Source organism: Pteropus alecto, unplaced genomic scaffold, assembly GCF_000325575.1.
Source record: "Pteropus alecto unplaced genomic scaffold, ASM32557v1 scaffold413, whole genome shotgun sequence".
Classification (NCBI taxonomy): Eukaryota; Metazoa; Chordata; class Mammalia; order Chiroptera; family Pteropodidae; genus Pteropus; species Pteropus alecto.
In genome coordinates, this window is record NW_006434120.1 from 1,949,088 (window position 1) to 1,972,245 (window position 23,158).

Consider the following 23,158-nt stretch of genomic DNA (forward strand, 5'->3'; position numbering starts at 1 on the left):
CTTCTGATATGAAGAAAATGCTTCTGCTCTATGCCAGAGAGGTCTGCTGAAATAGCTAGTGTCTTCGTGCTTTGATTTGGTTTGGAGAGACAGGCTTTATCGTAGAGTTAAGTTCACCTTCTGCTCTGGCTATAGCAGATGTCACTTCAGACCGTGGCTCTTAACTTACTGGGTCTTTCTTTATGCGTTTTTATTCCAGTGCCTGGACTTATTTTTAACTCTTCAAGGGAGCACTGCCAAAGCCTCTGGCTCTGCACTGCTGAGAGCCTGGACAGTAGAGGAGGCCAAGCGGCCAGTGAGAAGGACCGTGAAGAAGCCACATGCCGAAAATGAGCCCTCAGAAAACAGTCCCCACTTAATGCTGGTCTACATTATAAATCTACTCTGATTCCAATGTATTGGAGAAGCTTATCATTTAAAGATGTTCAGTGAGGGATCTTTTGTAAAATAATGAGTTTTACAAATAGGATTTGCTTGGGGAAAGCAAAATCTAACACCATCATTTAACTTTTAAATAAATTATATTTGTACCTATTGAGTACAAGAAAGTCTCACTCTGTTTACTTAGAGGCGAAAGAAGGAAACCTTTAGCACAGAGACTTAAAGTCTTAAATCTTAGTGCCTTAATTTGCCTTCTGATTAGAATTATATCTGTATTCGTTCAATTATGTAAGCTATCTTACCTTCTTGGTTTTGGACAAATGACAGTTGAATACTCTTAGGATGTGATAAGATTTGGGGTACATTCTTCCAAGGTCAGTGCACTGCCCTTCTTTCCCTGCCCAGACAACTGCTTGTGACATGAAGCTGAAGTGGAGACCTGGGGGCTCTAGTATGGTCCAGTGAAGGTATGATACCTCCTCTTGAGAACACCCCAGAAAATTAGTTCCTTTCAGTCTGTGTCATGAGCTAGTCGGCAGTGATTCTGAAATGGATTGAAACTCTAGGTTAACTCCCGCTTGGCCTAACCTCGAGGGGTACAGTAGACAAGCTTGCCAAGTGGTTCAGGACAGACCCTGGAGTGATACCACCTGGGTTCTCTAACCCAGGCCTGGCCAGCTCGATTACGCCTTAGAGCACCCTGCAAGGATGATACGCTGTTTACCTGGGCAGGAACACGTGCATCCTGGCTCTCCTCAGGCTGGAAGACCAGAGAGAGATGATGCTGGCTGTGAGGTGTGGCTCAATGTGGCTCAGTGGGGTGTCTTTGTCACGAGGTAGCACCAGGAGCAGACTCACTGTACTTCCCAGGTAAGGCAGCTCCAGCACCCCCATCTTATGACCCACAAGGTCCTGGAACTGGCCTGGAAGTTCAGTGAATGGGGTATTAGATCTGTCTCGGGAGCCAGGGGGACCAAACAGTGCCAGTCTCTGGAAAGGGCCAGCTCGCAGGATGGGAAATAATACATGTCATTAAGAGGGTGTCCACCTCACTCTCAGGAAGCCAAAGGCTGAGGCCAAAGGTTTGAGGTCAAAGGTTGTTGGGTACTGTGGTCACCTTTTCTGATATTAGGACCTAGAATCTCTAAGATACATTCACAAGTCTTGAGTCACAGGACCTGCAGTGGCTGGGCATGATGGGGACAATGACACATGGGAGAACCATAGACCTTGTCTTAAAGGGGCAGCTGCTCCAATCCTGGCTGATTGTAGCCATGTGGGGACGCAGGCTCTTTGTGCCAGATCTTATTTTTTAATGAAGCCGTAAACCCAGATGTCATATGCAACTTCCCAATTTTTAAAACACTACATAGGCCTAATACAACATGATTCCAGGCTGGATCTAACCTGGGGGCAGATAATTTGTACCCTGTGGCATAAACAAATAGGTCTCAGGCTGAACAGCTGGGAACTTGTGGGCAATGGCAATGGCTGACCAAGGACAAGTCCAGCTCATTGGGCAGAGCATGATTTCAGAAGCATGTGATGGGAGAGGCGGCAGCAGACACAAATGGCCAGAGACAGGGAGACCCAGCAAGTGTCCCTGGTGAAAACAGAGGCAGCGTCCAGACCCAGTGATGGGGCAAGGAGGACAAGTAATATGGAGCAATCCAGGCAGGGTGGGGAGACCCAGCAGCCTCTGGGGAGCTCCAGGCACAATTCCTTCCTGGGAGGACAGCGAGTCCTGGGCCCTAGTGCCGGGGGGCAGTGGAGCTGGCTGGTCACTAAGGTAAAATATTAGGCTCAGTGAGGAAAGACAGGGGCATGGTTCCTACTCTATACTTTATCTGCCCAATCAACAGTTGCTCAGCCTCTATTATGTGCCAGTCACTGTGCAGGGCACGCTGGGAGGAATAAGAGCTTCAAGAGCCACTGGCTGTCCTACGGCTGACAGCTCATCCAGCACAGGGCACAGCAGCAATGGGCAGGTGTTAGAACAAGAACTGTAGTATATTGTAAATGTATATTTACTTATTTAATAGATGTTCCAGTCCCATCTTACTTGACCTCTGGTAATAATTACTAGTCGAATAAACAAATGAATAAGTTCAGTGAGCTCTCACAATGTGTCTTGCACAGAATCAAAGTAGAACGATAGCAAGTTTTCTAAATGTCAAAGTTCCTAAAACAATGATTTAAGTCTCACTGGCTTTTTCTTAGGTGAGACCATCATTAGTCACACAAAATAGAAGGGGCTGAGCCCGCAAATGAGTGACAGGAGGTGTGAGGGGCAGGGCGGTGGGGTGCCTTCTCCCTTGCCTGCTGGGCCCCACTGAACTGTCCACGCCACACACCAGTCTGCCAGACGGGGCTCCCCAGCACTCACTGGCATCACATACCACCCCTGACCAGGATGAGTGACCACCAGGCAGGGTGGACAGACAGAACGGTGGCATGTCAGGACCATGGCCCCTTCCATGTGGACATGCTTTCGAGAGCCTTTTAGACACAACTCTCAATCTTCCATCCTTTCTCAGCACCACACAGTGAAGTTCATTTTATGGGACTACCTGCCAGGGGAGGGAGTTTGGTCCAAACATTTTTGATTTCACACTAACTCCTCCATTTACGAAGTGCAGAGGGAAACGTCAAGCATGAAATGGGGTTCTCCTCCCCATCTGGTTCCTCGCTGTCCTCTGTGAGTCTCCCGGCTCCCTCATCTTTATTCCACACACCGCACGGCAGAGGGAACCACAGAAAAAGCTCAATGCTTTAAGAGCAGAGACCTGGTCTCCCCTCCCGGCCACATTGTTTCCGAGGTCTCTCCACTTTAGACCCCTGGCTGGCAGGGAAGAAACTCACCGTAGTTGACCTCGGCCATTTGGTACATCATGGGGACCTGGAGGACACGTCCCTGTGCACAGGTGAAAGGCAGGAGCTGAGTGTCCATGGAGGAGAATCTCTGCCACCAAGTGCTTTGGAAAGACAGGGTGCTTACGAGCACCAGCTGAGCAAATGCTGCGCTGCCTTGGTCCCACGTCGAGTCCCCTGGGCCCAAACCTGCAAGCGGGAAAGCGACTATGTGGTGACACCTGTGTGCATGCTCTGGAGGGTGCTGAGGCATTCCCGAAGTCAGGTTGTAGCCTGCTTGTTAGTACCTATTAGTTGCAGAATCGCCTTTATAACTAGTTGTTGCTGAAGGCCAAGGTTTAATTCTTTTCTGAACAGGTCGGGATGCTCTAGCTGGTTCCACCTGGGGCCGTTTCCTAGGAAGCGTTAGGCACGCACGGCTCAGGCAGACCCCTGGGAGGGGCTGGGTGCTGTGCTGGGAGATGCTGCGCAGTGTTACCCACCGCACCTCACCCCCATCTCCCCAGCCGCTAAGCCCCATCCTTAGCAGAGCCTTTGCATAGACAAAAACTTCCAGGGAATGGTCTTTAAATTAAAATCTCTCCAGAGAGAAGCAGGCTGACCACTCCTCAAGGGACAATTTTTTCTCCAGCCTTTTATTTATTTAATAAATGCATACTTTGTGTTAGGCTCTGTTCTAAATGCTTGAATACGTCCTCACCAACTCCTTCCCCCAATTCTATTGTTATTCCCAGTTTTACAGATAGGGACACCAAGGCTTGGAGAGGTTGTCCAAAGTCACGTACTATCAGCAGCAAAGCCACCATTAGCCCAGTTGCCCAAGATAGAAATCTTGGATCTGAACCCAAGCAGCCTGGCCTGACTCTGCACAGCTACACCAACTGCTCCTTTTTCTTAGAGGACAATTGCCTCGGAGTCGAGAGCAGCTAACTGTGACCTTGGCCCCCTGATAGCACAATGAGCTGAGACAGGGAATTTGTAAATCAGGGTAGGGTCTCCCAGGAGGACAAACTTCAGCTGCAGTGGAGGGCGGCCCATCTGCATGGCTTCTGACAAGTAATGGGTGGTATTCTTTCTTTACAGCCATCTGACGTTAGCCTCATTGAGATGGATGGTTTTCTCTTACCTGTGCTCTGCCTGGAGGCCCACTCCTTGTCCTGGACGGTGGCGCTGTTGGGCTCGCTGAGGTTGGCTGGCTCCAGGCTGCAGTTGGGCCACCAGGAGACCTGCTCCACAAAGCAGGAGGAGAGCAGCGTTCCCGCTTGCACAAAAAGGGTGCAGGCCAGCTCCATCTTGGTGCCTTGGCTGGAACTGGGTAGCGTGGCATAAGCAGCGTGCAGGAAGTCTCTCACTGTTCGGTCTGTGAGGGAGGCATTTGGATAAATTGACAGTGGCGTGAGTAGGGAGTGAGCAAGTCTCCATTTGCATATTGCATTAAAATGGGGCCCCAGCAACTCCACTCTTGTTTTATAAAGTTCATCTACCCTATACAGTTAGTTTGGTAAAGTCATAGCTAAATCGCTCAGGAATTAGCCTGGATCCATAGATTAAAAGTTGAAGGGCGAGGAAAGTGGTGTTAAATCTGAAAGAAATCAGGCTGTGACTAAGATGAACAGAAAAACACTGTGGACATGCCAGAGACGATTTTTCCTTTACTTCTTGATTCAGAAATGTTGAGTAGTGCTAGAGTAGAGAGGGCTGGGAAAGCTGTGGGTCTGGTGCACAGAGTGATGGGGCTTCAAATATTTACGAAGTCAACCAGTTTATGGGGAAAGTTGTAAGTAACAGTAACGGACGGTGGCCAGGGTGTCAGATGGTCAATCTGTCTTGTACAGGGCCTAAATCCATCCTCCCGGCTGCACTTCACAAGCCTGAGTGACATTTGGGTGCAGCCTCTTTCAGGACTGTGCTTTCAATTGGAGGAACACAGAGGAAAGGTAAGAACACCTCCCCTCCCCCACTCCCTAAAACCCAGCGGACAACTCTGTTATTGTCAGCGAGAGCCTGCAAGAAAGTTGAGGAAATAATAAGCATTTGAGAGAGTCGATAGTTTCCACCTTCTTGGATGGCAGCTGGACTTCTATTTATTTATTGTTTATAAAGGAGATTGCTTCTTTCTTTCCATAATTAATAGTGGATTTCTTTTGGACTCTGTCATTCACCTCTGTGGCTTCTATTCTCCCCTAGGCATCTGTAGCTGGAGCGAGACCTCACCCACTGCTAAGAACGCAGCTGAGTATCTAAGCTTCCTGCTTCTGACACATGCAGGCTGGGGATTTTCAGCAGTCAGGCCCTGGCTCTGGAACATGGCCTTGGCCTTTGCTTGTCACCGTCGCCTTCCTCCTAGGCACAGCCCTGTGTCTGTCTACAAATCATCCCTTTGAGATACACGATTTGCACCCTCTTCCTGTACTACCCTGCCCCGGCTGGTTTTCTCGGGACACCCGTTTGGGATGTGTCTGTGACCTGGCTTGGGGGTCTATCTACTCCAACACCCTTCATGTCTCGGAGGTGAGGCCAGGAGGCAGCCGCAGACCCCCGACTTGCCTGGCCAAAATTCTCTGGGGGACACCCGGAATAGACCCTGGCCACCAGTTGTGGAACACAGCTGTGAACAGATTTCACTTGTCCATAAAACTTTACTACCAAAGCTGCTTCTTAGAATCTACAACTGTAAACAGCAAATTCAGGATATATATCTCATGAATTATAAACTTGAATGCTTGCCTTTTGTTTTAGTGAGAAAAGAAATGAATGAAAAAAAAAAAAACAAACAAACTTAAAATCAGGAGGAAGGTCTTACGAACTTAGAGAATCCTGTTCCTGTCGAGTGCGGACTGCCTGCAGGGGCGAATCGGTCATCCCAGCAGTCCACACTGTAGGGCGGCCTTGGGGATGCTCACACAACCCTCCTCCTGTACTCTCACCCTCTCTGGGCCAGGGACCAGCCATTCTTACAGCCAGACTCTTTAGAGTAGCTTTAGCTTTCTTTCTCCACCTGAGCCTAGTCCGTCCCTGCCCATCTGCGCACAGGAAGCGATTTCCTAGACGCTGCCGGGATAGCACCATGGGAAAAAAAAGTGGTGATGGTTGACGGTGTTCCCGGACCGTGCCAAACACTCTACACTCATGATCACATTTAATCCTTTCAACAACCCTGAGAATTAAGCACTATTATGATCTCCATTCACAGACGAGGGAGCTGGGCTCAGGCAAGTGAATAAACTTGCTCCGTATCAGGGTGGTGGGAGGGGATGCTTCACTGTCCTCCTGCCCACAGGTGAAGGACAGGTGGCTGGGAGCACTCTACTGCCCTGCCTGGGAGGTCTTTTCCTCTTGGGATGAACGCGGGCGCAAAGCCCCATGGAACACAAAGCCTTCGATTTTGCTTCACTGCCATGCATTCTCTAGGTCCTTGTCAGTGACAGGGCAAAGGAGACTGATGTGAGCTATGACACAGCTCGTTGACTGCAGCACTTGAAAGAGAAATCTGCCATGTAGGGCTTTCTTCTTCCTGCCCCCTGCTCCTGGGTGGGGGGTGGCGGGGGGAGCAGGAGCATCTTTCTCGCTGGACAGGGCTGAGGTGGTTCTACTAAAATTCTGAGCAGGGAGGGAGGCAGAGGAAGGAAAACCATGGGGGCTGCAGTGGGTCAGGAGTGTCACGGGGAGGTGTAAGGAGTTTGAGGAGAGGGTCCCTGGGACCGGTGCAGAGTGAGAGGAAAGTGCTAGAAGAAGAAATGGTATTTTCATGGGTCTTGCTGCAGACCAGCCTTTTAACTCATTTGTGAGGCCAGCATGGAGAGGGCCTTCCATTTTAATACATTTGCTGAAGTGACCTTCTGAATGTGACACTGCGTTTGATGGGTTCTGACTTTGTAAGGTCAATATGCATAAATTCCCCAACTATGAAAACCATTATTGTGATGCTGATATTTTGATTGTCTGGAAATAAAAAGAGGGTTAGATTTAGGATGATGTCTAAAGGGGTTGGTTGGTGTGAGAGAGTAATAAGGACCTCTGGTGAAAACCGGAGAAGGCAAGCTGTATCTATATTCATGCAACTACTCAGTGGCTTAGAGTGGGGAATTGTGGAAAGACTATAGGATCTGGAGTCAGAGAATTTGGGACTTGAATCCTGGCTCCACCACCTGCACGCTGGCTGAGCTGAGTCTTGCCAAATCAATAACTTCTTGTCTCCTTTGTAAAATGGGAATTATTAATGGAGGCCTAGGGATTGCATGTGGTTTCTCTGAGGATCAAATGACATAATGACTGTAAAAGTGAAATCCACACACATATCCAACAGAATTCTCTCCCAGGGGTCAGGCCATCTCCATCTCTGAGGCCTCTATTCCTAGCGGCGTTCTTATGCTCGATAGAAAGCTGCAAAGTGTTCTTTACTAATTTACCTGGGAAAATGATGAAAATTCTTAAAAATGAGAACATTGAGAAATTGTGTATTTCATGCGGTGAAAACAAAGATACTCTTTGGGGACAGCACAGGTGTCTGTTCTGAATCTCAGGCTGTGCTTGTCTGACCAGCATGCAGAAATCCTGGCAAAGTTCCTGATTGTCACATATTGGCTAGAAACGCAGTGAGAAGAAGATAGTGCTAATGTGTCCCACTGCAAACTTGGATTGATCTTTCTGTTGATTAAATAGGAACAATTCCACAGACCCCAGGATGTGCTTTGATGCTGCTTTTTACTCGTGTTTTATTGGTCTATATTGACTTGGAAAAGAAGACTGGGCCAGGGCAGGTGGTGGGGACCTGGTGGGTTGTTTTAAGCAGCACACACATGATTCTCTGAGCCGTCTTGGGGCAAACCAAACTGCAGGGATAGTCTATTAGCGAGAACTCTAAGCAGCACATTCTCGTTGATAATAATTAACTATGACCGCATAAGATAATAAAGCAGTTTATGAGTAAGAAAAAAAGGTGGGATATGTTCACAGAGTTTGACTATTAAGCATTCTTGACATTGGTAATCATCAAATTTGGTTAACCAGGTACCTGACAATGGAGAATTGACGATGATCAATCTCCTTTCTCTGTGGGATAGCTAGCTACACGTGCATTTCTCGCTTTCTTCCTAATCCTGACCTCTTGGACACTGTTTTAAATTAGGCTGAAATGCCTGGCCCTCTCTCCTATTTCTATTTGTTCTTCATAACCCTGTTCAGACATCATGTCTTCTGAGAAGCCTTCCTGATCTGCCAGGGGAATAAATCACCCCACCCCCCGCCATACACACAGCCCGCCCCCCAACCCCACCGCATACTAACTGATTTCAAATAAATACAGTTACTGCCCTGTGTTGGAGTGTATGTCTACGTGCATCAGTCTTGTGAGACCAGGTTGCTGGTGCTCAGAGTTTTCCTTATAGATCTGGATGCTGAGTTCCTGGCATAGCACTGGCCCGTGCAGCAGGAGCTCATTTGTACTTGGTAATTGCGTTGCACTGAATCTAATGTGGCTGAAGAATAACTCCACGGGTATGTCCATTTCCATGATACACTTGCTGAGAAAAATTAAGCTCGATAACTTATGTCTGTCTTTAGTCATCCTCAGAGAGAAAACACGTTTGTATTAGCCAGCAGGATCAAGAGAACTGCTTTGGCAAGGGATATATTGTGGATGCGGGGGGTCAGGAAGCGCAGCTGGTGCCTGTGGCCCTATATCTTGAGTGCTAACCTTTATTTGCCACCACAAGATTCTGGCTCAAAGGAAGTTCTTGCCAAGACTATGTTGTTATTAGTTCTTGTACTTTAAAAAAAATATTAACTTACACAATTTTAACTCCTGTCATTTTTATTGACAACTTATTCTAAGATAGAGAAGAAAAAAATCTGTGATGAGTGTCCGTGTTAGCAAGGAGCTGATAGGTTGTTACCAAGACTAGGCATTAAGCCAGAGGCCTTGACCGTAGGCCAGGTGTGTCTGATCTGGCATTCATGAAACTCTCGTCGGTGCTGGTAGAGCTGCTCTAAAATCTGCAGTCATAGAAATATGTTGGTAGACATGGTATGGGCTAGAAGTCACAAATTAGTGAAAGAAGTTTGGTTAAGGGCGTGAGCTCTGGAGCCAGACAGTCTGGGCTTGAGTCTCAACTCTGCCACTCACTAGCTGTGTGACGTTGGGCAAGTTACTTAAATTCTGTGCCTATTACTCATCTCTAAATAGGGACGATGTTGTAATTAACTATCTCAATAGGGTTGTTGTTGTAATTAACTAAATAGGGATGATGTTGTAATTAACTATCTCAATAGGGTTGTTGTGACAATTAATTAAATTAATATTTGCGAGGTACTTCGAACATGGCCTGGCACCTAGTAAGCATTGTCAAAGGGCTTGTGAAATGAAACTGAAAAATTGCCATAGAACCTGAAGTTAAAAGGGAACCTTAAAAATCATCAAGGGTCACCACGATCCAAAGTTTAAATGCTTTCTGCTACATTCCTGCCACGTGGTCACCGTTCTCTAGGTGCCCACTCCTGGTAGCTGGGAGCTCCCCATCTTCCAAGGGGGCCTGAGTGTGAAAGCAATGGTGAGAGTGAGTGTGAGTATGAGTGTGAGCAGGAGAGCGATCAGCCTCTTACCATGGATGGTGTAACCCAGGGCCTCCGCCAGCTGCCGGCCAGTGTTTCCTTGGGCTCCAAACTGCAGGATCTCCAGAGGAATAGACACCCCGGAGGGAGAAATGACAATGTTTGTTCCGTTTCTGTCTGCTGCCACACTCTGGTAAAGGCGGAGTGCAAACTCTGTCTTCAGCAAGGTCAAGTGCTCATGGAGGTCGCTGTTTCCTCCACAGAGGCAGGAGTGAAGGAGGAATTGGGGTCCTGCAGTTCAGAGGAAAGAGGTCAGCGCGAGGCCAGAGACTGTCACATGCTGCCTGGAATGGGGACAGCGGGGCTCTGTGTTCAGGGGCTGAAAGATTGGCTAGAGAGGGAGTGTTCATTTAGCAGTCTTGGTTACCCAGCCCCGGTCCCACCCCACTCCCAGCTGCTTTACTGCATCCTGTTGTGTCTGCATTAGAAACACTCTCTGTGAAAGCAAACCATGAGTTGGAAGGCCTGGACTATAGGTCTGCTTCTGTCCCTTACTGGATGTGTGACCTTGGGCAAGGCCTTGGTCAGATCAGAAGCAAACCATAATGTTGAAAAAGAAATGTCAGAGGTACACCCTACTCATTTTCCTTGGTGCCTAGACAGCTTATGGCTGTGCCATGTCTACCATCAATAATAAATCATACACTACGTTAAAAAGGACTTTGTATTTTCTCAGTTAACATTACAACAACCTTACAAGGTAGCTGTTATTATATTTCAAATATAGAGACGATGAGGTTGAGAGAGCTCAGTGAATCACTTAAGAAACACACACGGATAAGGGAACAGGCCCATGACTAAGTCCTGGTCTTCTATGAGTGATATATAAAATACTGAGAATATCAATGCACCTGAAACCACATGAGCTAATCATACCTAGGATATCAGAATTCTCGTGATGTGAATTATATTAAAGAGAGTACTTTCACAGAGAGCAGAATTATACAAACATAACTCCTACCACAGAAATGTTCCCCTCCAAGAAAGAGAGAGCTTAGCTGGAAATTAATACAAAGAAGTGAAAGGCAAAGTAAAAAGTGGTTTCAACGACTGTGCCACACATAGAGCCTGCAGCCATTTTCGCTAAGTCATCTGACTTTGGCATCAGACAAGATTGATGTGAGAGAGATTCAGTTCAAAGTAACTTCCTATCAGAAGTTTGCAAATAAGTCCACTGGGCTCAATGGTGTAAACACCTCAGATAAAGTCTTAAGATGAAAAGCATCCTCTTTTTTTCCAGCTCTTCCTTCCTGCAGCCAAGCACAAAGGCAGTGCTTGGATGACTGCGTTCTGTAGAGGTGAGACATGCGTGTGTGTGTGGCGGCGGGGATGTGGGTGTCTTTCTGTGTGTGTGTTTGGAGGCCCAGGGTCATTTGTGAAATGACCAAGTCTCAGTGCTCTTATAGCTTCCATCACCTCCCACCAAGGTACTCAGCCATCAGACCTTTATGTGTCTGGGCTCCCCTTGACCACTTCCCTGCCAAGGTTCACTGTGGATGAGCTGCTTACTCACGGACTCTTGTATCAGACTGTTGCGTTTTCTTGCTTGATTCTGTTCTTGTGGGTCTCCAGCAGTAATGTGCTCCCCTTTTTAAACAGTGGAGCAGAATCTGTTTTGAATCACAAGACAGCACAAGGAGGAAGCTGGCAATTGCCGTCTCTGCCGGCGATGTCTCTACCACTCGGTCCAAATTCCTGGAGCCTGAGGTCCTGCAGAGAGCCAGGAGAAGGAGCACAGCTTTGGCCAGCAAAGCCCAGATCGGAAAATGAGCAGGCCCTGGGGAGGGAGCCAGCCACACCCGTCAAGCCGTCTTAGGCTTGTGACCTGGTTGTACCAGCAAGGAACCCCTCATCCAGCCCTTTGTCACTTGGAGAAATTCCACTGATAACTCTGCTGGGTACCAGGTACCTAAAGCTTCTCCCCTCCTCCTGTGAAGAAAACAATACATCAGTCATTGGGCACTCAAAAGTTTTAGCAAATGAAATTCTGCAAAAGAGAAAGAAAACAATGCAAGATGTGACACGATAAATTTGGAACAGACTAACTTGCCTTATTATTAATAAAAGCAAATGCACTTATTTATTTATAAGTAATATAAACAGTATTAACAATCTTATTCTTCTCAGATGTAACAGTTGATAAATCCAATGACTTGATGTGAGAAAGAGACCGTGTTGTCAATGAATAAATGTATGTTTTGAGGAAGTATAAACAGATTCTATCTAAAGTCTGTCCTTGGGTTTAATTCCAAATTCCATACTTTTCTATTAAGGTCTTAGGCATTGTATTAAGTTAAAAATACATGACAGGTTATATATTGTTAAAGATTAAAGAAAGGAAGCCAACATTTGGAAATGAATGTAATTCTTAATAATTATCTCTGAGGTACTTCTTAGTGTGTGAAAATGCATGACACTGTTTTTCATCTGACTGCTTCTCATACTCCTGTAATCAGGTAATTCACTTTGAAGCAGAGTTTTAGTGCTGACACTCGAGCCTAGGGTAGTTTATGGGTTTTAGGATGGCTACAGTTCTGTAATTGTTTCACATGAAATCTTAACTTAGATAGAAGTGCATTACTGCATGCCTTGGACTCAGAATAATGGAGAAATAAATATGTATAACTTATTATATAGTACACAGAGAGGACATCCCATCTGTCTATCTACCCACTCATCTACCCATCCACATGTCCATCCATCCATCCATCCATCCATCCATCCATCCATCCATCCATCCATCCATCTATCCATCCATCCATCCATCCGTCCAACAAATATCTCTTGCTGTCCACTAGGTTCCAAGACACTAGGTCCTGTGGATATGGCAGTGAGCCAGCAACTTGGGCTCAGCTATCATGAGATCTAGAGTCTTGTCCATCGAGTGCAGACTTCTGATGTTGGTGCAGATAGTTTTGGGAAGAAAGAACTGACCATGAGAAGTCTGTAGTACTTTGCAAAGGCCGTCTTCCAAAGCCATGAATTCCCTGTAGCTGCAATTATTTGAGCACAACTTTATTCACCATTTGCCAGGGGTGGGGTTTGGGAGATGCTTGTAAAAAATATTTCCCAAGTTGGAAAAAGTCCGGCTATGTGACTTCTGTGAACGTTCCTTCCTAACTCTAAGAATGTACTATTCTAATTTTAGTATACGTGCTGCCAAAGCGAGCACAAGAATGTACTATTCTAAATTGCTTTTCAAAAACATTCTCAAGAAAAAAAATGCTAGAAAAACAATATACAAAATACATTTCCTATATAGGTTGAGCATTTTAAACTGTGAATGAATGAAAGATGAACTATAATTGATTCTTATTTCGTGTGCTCAGCTGTGACCCTGCATAAGTCACTGTGCTTTCTGCGCACTTCAACAGAGATTATCAAGCTTGTTTCTACCTTGCTAGGATACTGGTTATACTGCTAAGGGAGGCTCCATTCTTAGAGATACTTATTCATAATTCTAGCAACAAAAATAGTGGACGTAATCGAGTGCTTACTATGTCCCAGATACTCTGTTATATACTTTCCATTCACAATTGCAGTGAATTATCATAACAATTCTATGAGGAAAGTATTATTATCCCCATTTTGCAGATAGTGAGCCTAAGTCTTCAAGAACTTATGATACTTGCCTAAGGTCTCACAGTTAGAGAACCTAGGGCCATCTTGCCTTCAAGGCTCATACTCTTCGCCACATTCTTGGTGGTATCTGTCAGGAGCCAAGAGGCTCTTAATATACCTCTTGGGTGTGGAATTCTAAGAATTTGGTGGCCAGCCCAGACTTTATTGGCTCATAATGTTTGTCCGCTTTGCCCACATTTACTAGGAATGCTATGAAGAATCACTCGTATATCTACTGCTATGAGGTGTGGTGCCTTTTAAATTATGATTTTTAATTTTTCATAGCTTGATTTCTTACAGGCAGAAACAAATCACTTTTAAACCAAGAGGTCAGCCCAACTAATCTGATGAATGGAAGTAATGCATTTTAATTCACTTGGAACATAATTAATACATGGACATCTCCTCTTTGTTGTGTGGCCTGCTTGTCTGGGGTTGTACTGAGAGAGTGCCCATTTTCTCTGCCTTTGAGAAGTTTGTCATGGAAAGAGAGCACATTGACCATCTGAGACACAGAAGCCACAGAAACAGGAGTCAGCCAGAGTGCAACGCAAAGGAACCCAGCACATGGTGTCTCAGAATTGGACAGAACTGCCAGCTCCTTCAGGAGAAACTGTGAAGGTGACCTCAATCTTCCCCATCATTCTAGGAAGGAGAAAATGGAGAGGCTATCTCTGGGCTTTCTATTGTTGCAGCTGGTACCCGTAGCCCAGCCCTTAAGGTCTTCATAGGTACTAAGTGCCTGGACTCAGAAGAAGAATATGGACCTTTCTGCCTTCCAACAGCTTTTTGTATGGAATAGTGGAGCCAGCACAAAGACCTGGATTCGTGTAAATGCTTCTTACTAACTGTAAACCTTGGGCAAGGCATGGAACTGTTGTGAGCTTTAGTTTTGCCCGCTTCTGCAAAATGGGCATTATCATAGCTACCTCTCCTGGTGGAGATTGTATGAGACAGTTCTATAAAACAACTCACATGGTACCTGAGAAGTAGGAAAGGCTGAAAACATCAGGTTCTTTGGATTACTCCCCGACCCTCATCTCATCTTAAGGAAGAACCACTGCTTGCGTAGACAGGGGCTTTGAGAATAACCATGTAATTGGCTAGAATGTGAATCTATGCTCTTTTATCCCAAAGTATCTTTTTCATTTTCTTGTTTGAAAAAGGTTGGGAATTTTAACAAGGGACAATGGACTTGAATTCAGAACTATTTTTTTAATCTAACTTATAAAAGGCCAATCATTCAATGGTCCTGTTGTGGCCTCAAGTGCAGAGGATTGAGCTAATCCTTCTCAGTTCATACCACATCATCACACTGGTCCACTGAGGGCCTCCTCTTGTCTGTTATTTTCTTTTCTTATAGGAATAAGCTCTTGAAAAATGTGTTATTTTTTGTGTACATGCAGTTTAGATTCATGCACATGGTTTTATGTTATATATTTCATGTTCCCTAATGTTTTTCAATAAACAATGTGTTTTTAAGACCCATCCATGTGGCACTATGTGTACATCTGATCCTTGCTTTCAATTGCTGTGTAATGGAAGCGAGCTGCTCCGTGGGGTGCAACCACCACATTTTTTTATGCACTCTCTTAGTGATGAACATACAGACTGCCTCCAACTCTTGGCTAGCACAAACAGTCCTAGGACATCCTTGTACATATTCTCTTATGAACTGTATGGGAATTTCCTGGGTAAACATCTTCAGAAAGAGAATTTCAGGATCACAGGATATGCATGTATTTAATTTGGCTACATAGCTCCAGATTAAGCTCTGGAAGAGCAACGCCCATCTATACTCAAAAACACCCCACATCCCTGCCAATATTTGGTATTTCCCAGCTCTCTTATTTTTCCAGTGTAATAGGTGAAAAGTTGTATTGCATTGTGTTAATTTGCATTTGGGTGATTACTGATAATTTTGAGCATCTTGTCATATGCTTGTTATTTTTGTACGTTCTCTCTTCTGAAATTATCTCTTCATATCTTTTACCCATTTTTCTATACTGTATTTTTTCTTGTTGATTTTCAGTCCATATACAGTAGTAAAAATCCCTTGTCAATTTTAGATATTGAAAATATCTTCTCCGTTTCTGCCCATTACCTGTTAACTATCTTCATAATGTCTTTTGTTGAAAAGAAATCCTTATTTTTGATGTATTCAAATTGTTCTTTCCTATTAATTTATTGGGCCTTTTTTCTCATATATTAGATTCTCACATTCACATGGGTGTGTTTCTGAGCTCTCTACTCCATTCCATTGGTTTATTTCTGTTTCAAACTGTTTTCATTACCATGGCTTTAAAATATATTTTGTTATGTAACAGGGCAAGTTCCTCCTCTTTACGATTCTCTTTTAAGGTTGAGTCAGCTTTTCCATAGACTTTTAGTCCTCCAAATTCACATTAAAGCAAGTTTAAGTGCCTCAGAAATCCAGCTACAATTTAATTATGATGGTATTGAATCTTTGCATTAATCTGGAAAGAATTAATGTCTTAATAATATTGAAGCTTCCCATGCAAGACTAAGAAATGTCTTTCTGTTATTAAAATCATCTTCTATAATAGGCTATCTTAGTAAATCATTAAAGTTTTAAAAGCAGAGATTTTGTATGCATACTTGATTAAATTCCTATGCTTTACACTTCATTGCCATTAAAAAAATTAATAGACTGTTTTTTAAAAGCAGGTTTAGGTTTCCAGAAAAATTGAGCAGAAAGTATAGAGATTTCTCATAAAACCCATCATCAAACACCACCAAATTCCCCAATTATTAACATGTTTCATTGGCATGACACATTAGTTATTATTGATATTCTATTATTATTATTAATTAAAGTTCATTTAAGTTCACTTTTTGTGCCAGACGTTTTTATGGCTTTTGTCAAATGTATAGTGTTATGTATTCACCATTACAGTAATATACGGAATAGTTTCATTGCCCTAAAAATCCCCGGTGCTTCACCTGTTCATCCTTCCCCATCTCCCTCCCTCAACCCCAGGCAACCACTGACCTTTCTGTTATCTCTATAGCTTTGCATTTTCCAGAATGGAATCATACAGTATGTAGTCTTTTCAGACTGGCTTCTTTCACTTAGTAATATGCATTTAAGTTCTTCCATGTCTTTTTGTGGCTTGATAGCTCACTTCTTTTCATTGCTGAATATTTTATTGTATAGATGCACTACAGTTTATCCATTCACCTATCAACAGGCATCTTGGAATATGTTTAGTTTTGTAAGAAACTGCCAAACTTTCTTCCAAAGTGGTTGTACCATTTTGTGTTCCCACCAGTAATAAATGAGAATTCCTATTGCTCCACATCCTGGCCAGCATTTGGTGATGTCAGTGTGTCTGTTTGATTTCTTATTATTGAATTTTAAGCATTCTTTGCATATTTTAAGCACAAATATTTTGTCAAATATGTATTTTTCAAATATTTCCCCCAGCTTGTGGCTTATCAACTCTTCATCAATTCTTTTTTTTTTTTCCTATGAAAAATTTAGAGAATGTAGAATGGTAAATGTTTCCAAGTGGAAAAGGGAGGTAGGTGATATGCTCAACAACACATGGTCAACACAGTCTTGATGGTTCTTATGAAAAGTAGATGTCACTGAATTAGAGGCGGTGTTGGGCAGATGTTGGAGAGATTCATGTTGAGTCTTTTCCCTTCATATTTGGGTTCTGATTGGGAAGAATGATATTTGTGGTTATGACCAGTTGAAAGATTCAATGTTGTGACAGAAGCCATGTACTGTGACCTAGAAGAAATTAAACGATAAAGCAAAGAGGTGGAAGGGGCTTGGGGATAGTACAAATGCTGGGGCCACATGCTGAGGCTCTGCTGTGGGTTGTTCATACTGATAAATACTAATGCTCAGCCCAGTTGCCCTATGGTTCAGTTTAATACCAGAACCAGTGTGCACAGCAGTTCTTCCTCAAAGTTGGCTCCAAATAAGATTTTAGGATAAGCTCAAAGCCATTATTACTGAGCTTGGAGAATAGTCCTAAAAACAGAGCAAACTAAGCAGAGAGTAACTAAGACTGAAAATAGAAAACAGGCATCAAACTATGTTTGGCTGTTCTGGTTCTTTATATCTTGCTTTTAGTGTTACTCGCTCATATATTTCTTTATAATTAGCATTTTGGCAATTTTTATATTGTTGGATTAAAACGTGAAAAAAAAGAAGAGTTGGGATTATTCCGTGTTTCCCGCTCTGGCCCCTGGGCCAGTGTGAGTAGACAGGTGAGGCTGTTTCTCACTAAGCCAGCATCTCTGTTCAGAAACGGGCAGATGTAGTTAGTAGGAAAAACCAAGCCAGTGCTGCAAGCCCAGCACATGTGGCTGTCCTCCTTCACCCATGGAGCCATAGGCATCGCTGATTTTATTGCAACAGTCTTTTCTATGAGCTTGGCCTTGACCTACAAGGCTTCTCATAGTGGGACTTAAGGGAGCCACTTCTAATTTATCATAGTTGGTCCGTGTCTTAGCTAGAGCTACTATGACAGAATACCACAGTTTAGGTGACTTCCACAATAGAAATTTATTTCTCACAATTCTGGAGGCTGAGCAGCACTCTGCTGGCTACTGGATGACATGGCTGGACAGCCACAAGGGCAAGCTGCCTAAATCAATTAATGCACAGTGAAGAGACTCTGATGCATCACACACACACACACCTAGATGGCTCTGAAACCTGAGACCCAGAAAGGGGGCCCCCAGGTGATGTCACTGGGCTATCGGCTCCTTGACTGTGATTCTTGTGGAGGCCACATGGCTGTGTCCTCTTCGTTTCCCACATGCTGTCCTTGTGGCTGAACCAACCTCATCAGAAATGTCTGCAGGTTACATAGAGGCCACAACCTGAGACACTAAGAAGCTCTGCAGGAGCTTGTGAATGAAGCGAGGATGACAAGGCTAGGGGAATCTGGTAAATTATCAAGTGGTGGCTTTAGACAAATGCTGCCCAAGGGAGTGGTTAGGGCCAGGGGAGAGGGCATCGTGGTCCCTGGGCAGACCCTGAGGACTCCAGGAAGAGCCTGGGAGCACAATGCCACATGGATACTTCAACACAATCAGTTTTTATGCACATTAAAGCCAATAACTTTTTTCCCCCCTAGTGGGAAGAAGAGGGAGAAGAGGTAAGGGGTGGGGGTAGAGAGAGCAACAATTAAAAGACATTTAAAGCATTTCGTGAAAGCTCTAACATTGCAAATAGTACCATGGTGTGTGGAGTTCACATCGTGCACTTGGGGCCCAGCTCTCAGAACACCCCATCTGTGGGTACCGGGGAGGCCACGTCTATCTTTCCGCATGCTGCTGCGATGTGGCCATGAGACCTCAAAGTGACAACATGAGGAGGATATTTTAAAAGCAGAGGTAGAATTCCCAGCACACACATTCAGTTAACACACCCCCACAGGAAATCAGGAGGTGAGAGGAGGTGGGCGTGTGTGGGAGCGAGATTTAAAAACATTATTATTTCTATTTTCAACTGAACAGTGATAGTGATGGAGTTTGGTTGACAGAAGAGTGAAGGAAAGAAGAGTCTTGGGGGTGCTATGAGGGGGATCAGTGCGAAGGAACTACATTTGCTGGCACTATTCTGGAATGGTCTGGATGCCTAAGTCAGAGACTAATGTCCGAGTGAATAGCAATGACAAGCACAGATTCAGCCTCCCAGTGCTCTGTACCTAGCAAGCCATTGGGAAGGGGGTTACCAGTACTGGGCTGCAGACACAGGCCCGCCCTGGGCAGGGCTGGCCTTTTGGATGATGAAGGGCTATCAGTCCTGCTAGCCTTACAGCTGAGGGCGTGAGTGTGGAGGTCTTGGGGACAAGTCAGGGCCTATCACAAAGTTATACTCCTTGGGAAAATGTCTCATCTTAAATGCCACTGCATTACTAGGAGCAGCCTCATTCCAACAGCGCTCAAACCTGATTGTTCATGAAGAAATGGAGAATTTCACACATGGTGGGCGGCCCCACACCTCTTTGTTGGGCCTGGTAATGCACATGATGATGTGATGGTGATTTATGCTGAGAATTATATCTCAAGTCAAAACAGGTTCAGGATGTCAAGGAGTAGGATAAATATCGCTTAGCGTAAGAAGGTTCATGCGTATATTTCCTTCAATAGGCTCAGGAGGCCCTGCGGCCAGCTGGAGAGGTGGGGCTGGAAGCCACGCCCACCTGTCCAGGACTGGCTCTCCCTCACTGCTTCCGCTGCTGCTCAGTCTCAGTCCGTGCATTCACTATTCTCTGCTGGTGGAGGTCTTGGTCTCTATTTTCCCTCAAGGCAGAGTCCCGTATGGTCAGTGCTTGTGGACCGCAACCACCTCAGAAGACTGTGGGGAGATACAGGGAGTCATCAGTGGTCACGTGGTCTGGCAGCCAAGGATCATCAACTGGGGACCCTGGATACTCTGGGCTGCCTCATCTCTATTGGTTTGCAGTTACATCTGCCATATTGGATGTACCCATTATGTAAGCCATTACATCATTGGCTATATAAATTCTTTGCAAGTTGCCTCAACTTGCCAATACATTCCATAATTATCTGTACCAACCAAAAAAAGCCAGGGTGAGCCTGATTCTCACCAGGATGACCATCCCTCAGCAAGTAAGACATAGGCTGTGCAGGACCTAAATTTGAATGTCCTGTAAACTCAGGCTCAGTAGCAAAGATCCATGACACGCTTGTCTTTCCTGCCCTTCTTCTAAAATACATTTTCAGAACGCATTTTAGAAATACTTACTGGTCAGAAGATAATATAAACCTTCACCATAGAACTCAGCGGGAAGCTAGAACAACATGCATTCTGGGTGCATGATAGTTTAATTAATTCGCCCAAGAATATTTCAATTGCTTTCTCTCTCGTATGAATGAAATCCACACGATTTCCAATCTGTTTCTATGGTTTCCTTCTTCTGTTCAGATACATTAATTAGTCTGTCAGTTCATTATTGATGTTGGTGTCTTTTTTCCCTTTAAGTCTGAGTTCATATTAATTTAGTTTTGATTCAACAGTGTTTAAAAATAGAGCAAAATTATTTTGACTAGCGTACAATCAGGCCCGTGGGCATTTAAGGAGTTTGTCACAGTAGACTAGATTTTCAATGTTTTTTTTCTTTCCTGGGATGAAGAGGAGGCTGTGAGCTCGTGTTTCACCTTGCAGCAAGATGAGTCAGCCTCAATATTCTCTATAATATTCAGTTTCACTTAAAACCCTGGCTCTTTGGCCTGCCAGATAGTCACATGCTCTAAAAATCATCAGGACTCTCCTTAGGGTAGGCCTAGGCAAGTGTATCTTCATGAAGAGAAAGATTAGTTATGCCTTTTTTATTTAGTTGTTGAAAAGCATGAAAACCCAGGACTCCCTCATTCTAAGATACCAGGGGACATCATTTAATATTGCTCTAAAGACCTGATGTTCTCAATCTAAGTGCTCTCTTGGGGGCTGCTCAGCTGCTTCCCAGCAAGACAGAGCTTGGCATAGTGTTCCCGTGGGTGAAACTGCCGTGGGGCCCACCCAGCAGAAGTGGGCCCTGGTGTCTTTGGTTTCTTATCTTGTTTTACTCCCAAGACAGAGGCGCTCAAACTGGCTATGGTTTTGGATTACCTGGGGGAACTTTTAAAAATACAGATGACTGGGCCCTAGCCCAGCCCAAGTGATTCAGAATCTCTGGAGGTGGGACCCAGATATCAGTATTTTTTTAATACCTAATGGGCAGCTGGGTTTGAGGAGAACCAACTGCTCAAAGGTCAGGTGAAAATGGGTGTCATGGGTTGAATTGTGTCCCCTCCCAAAGATATGCTGAAGTCTTAACCTCCAGTATCTCAGAATGTGGCTTTATTTAAAGATAGGACCTCCAATGTTATATTGAATAATAGTGGCGATAGTGGACAGCCTTGTCTTGTTCTTGATCTTAGAGGGAAGGTTTTTAGTTTTTCACCATTAAGTAACCACTATGGAAAACAATATGGAGGTTCCTCAAAAAACTAAGAATTGATCTACCATATGATCCAGCAATCCTTCTACTGGGTATTTACCCCAAAGACTTGAAAAATCATATCCGAAAAGATATTTGCACACTGATGTTCATAGCAGTAGTGGCCAGGACATGGAAGCAACTGAAATGTCCTATGATAAGATGACTGAATAAAGAAGATGTGACAATGGAATATTACTCAGCCATAAGAAGAGATGAAATACTGCCATTTGCGACAACATGGATGGACCTTAAGATAATCATGCTAAGTGAAATAAGCCAGACAGAAGAAGTTGAAAACCACATGATATCATTTATATGTGGGATAGAAACCTAAAAGCAACAAATGAACAGGACAAACAAATAGAGACTCATGGACATGGACAATAGATGAGTGGTTACCAGAAGGTAGGGGAAAAGGGGTCAAATATGTGGTGACGTTAAAGAATTTAAAATAAATTAATTAATAAAAATAAACTCCAAAAAATGAAAGTAAAACTAAAGATGGTGTCTTTGCAAATGTAGCAAAATAAAGATGAGGTTGTTAGTGTGAACACTAATCCAATATGACCGAGGTCCTTATAAAAGAGAGAAGTTTAGGGACATCACCCACAGGAAGAAGGCCTTGTGAAGATGAAGACAGAGATTGGGGTGATGCTCTGACAAGCCAAAGAATGCCAAGGGTTGCAGGCCAAGCACCAGAGGCAGAGAGGAGTCTGGAACAGGTTCTCCTTCACAATTCTAGAAGGAACCAATCTTACCTACACCTTGACCTCGGACTCCTGGCCTCCAGAATGGAAACAGTACATTTCTGTTGTTCTAAGCCACCCTGTTTGTGGTATTTTGTTATGGCAGTCTTAGCAATCTAATAAAGTAGATCATTGCCCTATGTTTGGGGGTGCCTGAAACTGCTGGGAGCTGCCAGGGGGCTGCTTTGAAATCACATTTGGGTGTGTCTGAACCAGGTGGCATCCCCTACAGACCCTCCACACAGCTAGGGCGTGATCAGAGGGCATCGGGGGCATGCTGTCAAAGGCTCATCCCCTGCATCGTGTGTCCTCTGGCCATCGTTTCAAATGCATTGGTGCACTCTGTCCTGTCTGTTCTCTGCTGCCAATCTTCTGTTTTGCCTCTGGAATTAGGCCTTCAACCATGCTTAGGAAGTTATGCTCTGAATCTTTCCATCTTTCCAAGCCCCCTGCTCTGGTTGCTGACTTCAGTGACCCTTTGGGCTGGCCTACCCTTTTCCTGTTCCTGAACACCCCCCCGTAGAGTTGCACCCTGGCTTCCTACATGCTAGAGGCTGGAAAGGCTCCCCAAATGCCCGGGTCTCTCCCTCTGGCGCCGAAGGTAGGGATCAGGGTTGGTATTTGGATATGGATGGAACATGCTCAAGTCTACCTTGCTGGTATTGCCTGCTGTCCTCTGGCTGAAAGCCTTTTTCAACTTGTTTCGTAGCTCTGAACATAACAACATTCTTCTCTATAAAATAAAAATTTCTAGTGACTTGGCATACAAAATGCGTTTTCTGACTTGCTTCTTCCTGGTAAAACTCTTCATGAAATCTATACGGATGACAGGTTGGATGAAACATAAGCCATTTCTACTTGGAGCTTACCATATTCATTAAGAATGAACAGAATGACTAGGAAGCACTAGAGTATCATTTTAGAAAATTCCCAACC

General features: G+C 44.5%; 1 protein-coding gene across 1 annotated transcript in view; it reads right to left on the reverse strand.

The window, feature by feature from the left end:
• The window catches only part of SERPINE3 (serpin family E member 3), a 61,562-nt gene that overhangs the window by 18,094 nt on the left and 20,310 nt on the right, over positions 1-23,158 (reverse strand). Inside the window, exons 3-9 of the mRNA XM_015587099.1 lie at positions 11,687-11,790; positions 11,375-11,571; positions 9,853-10,092; positions 4,379-4,612; positions 4,184-4,198; positions 3,244-3,441; positions 1,106-1,304 (exon numbers count right to left, since the gene is read on the reverse strand). Coding sequence (XP_015442585.1) covers positions 1,106-1,304; positions 3,244-3,441; positions 4,184-4,198; positions 4,379-4,612; positions 9,853-10,092; positions 11,375-11,571; positions 11,687-11,790 — 1,187 coding nt within the window. The remainder of the gene's footprint in view (positions 1-1,105; positions 1,305-3,243; positions 3,442-4,183; positions 4,199-4,378; positions 4,613-9,852; positions 10,093-11,374; positions 11,572-11,686; positions 11,791-23,158) is intronic.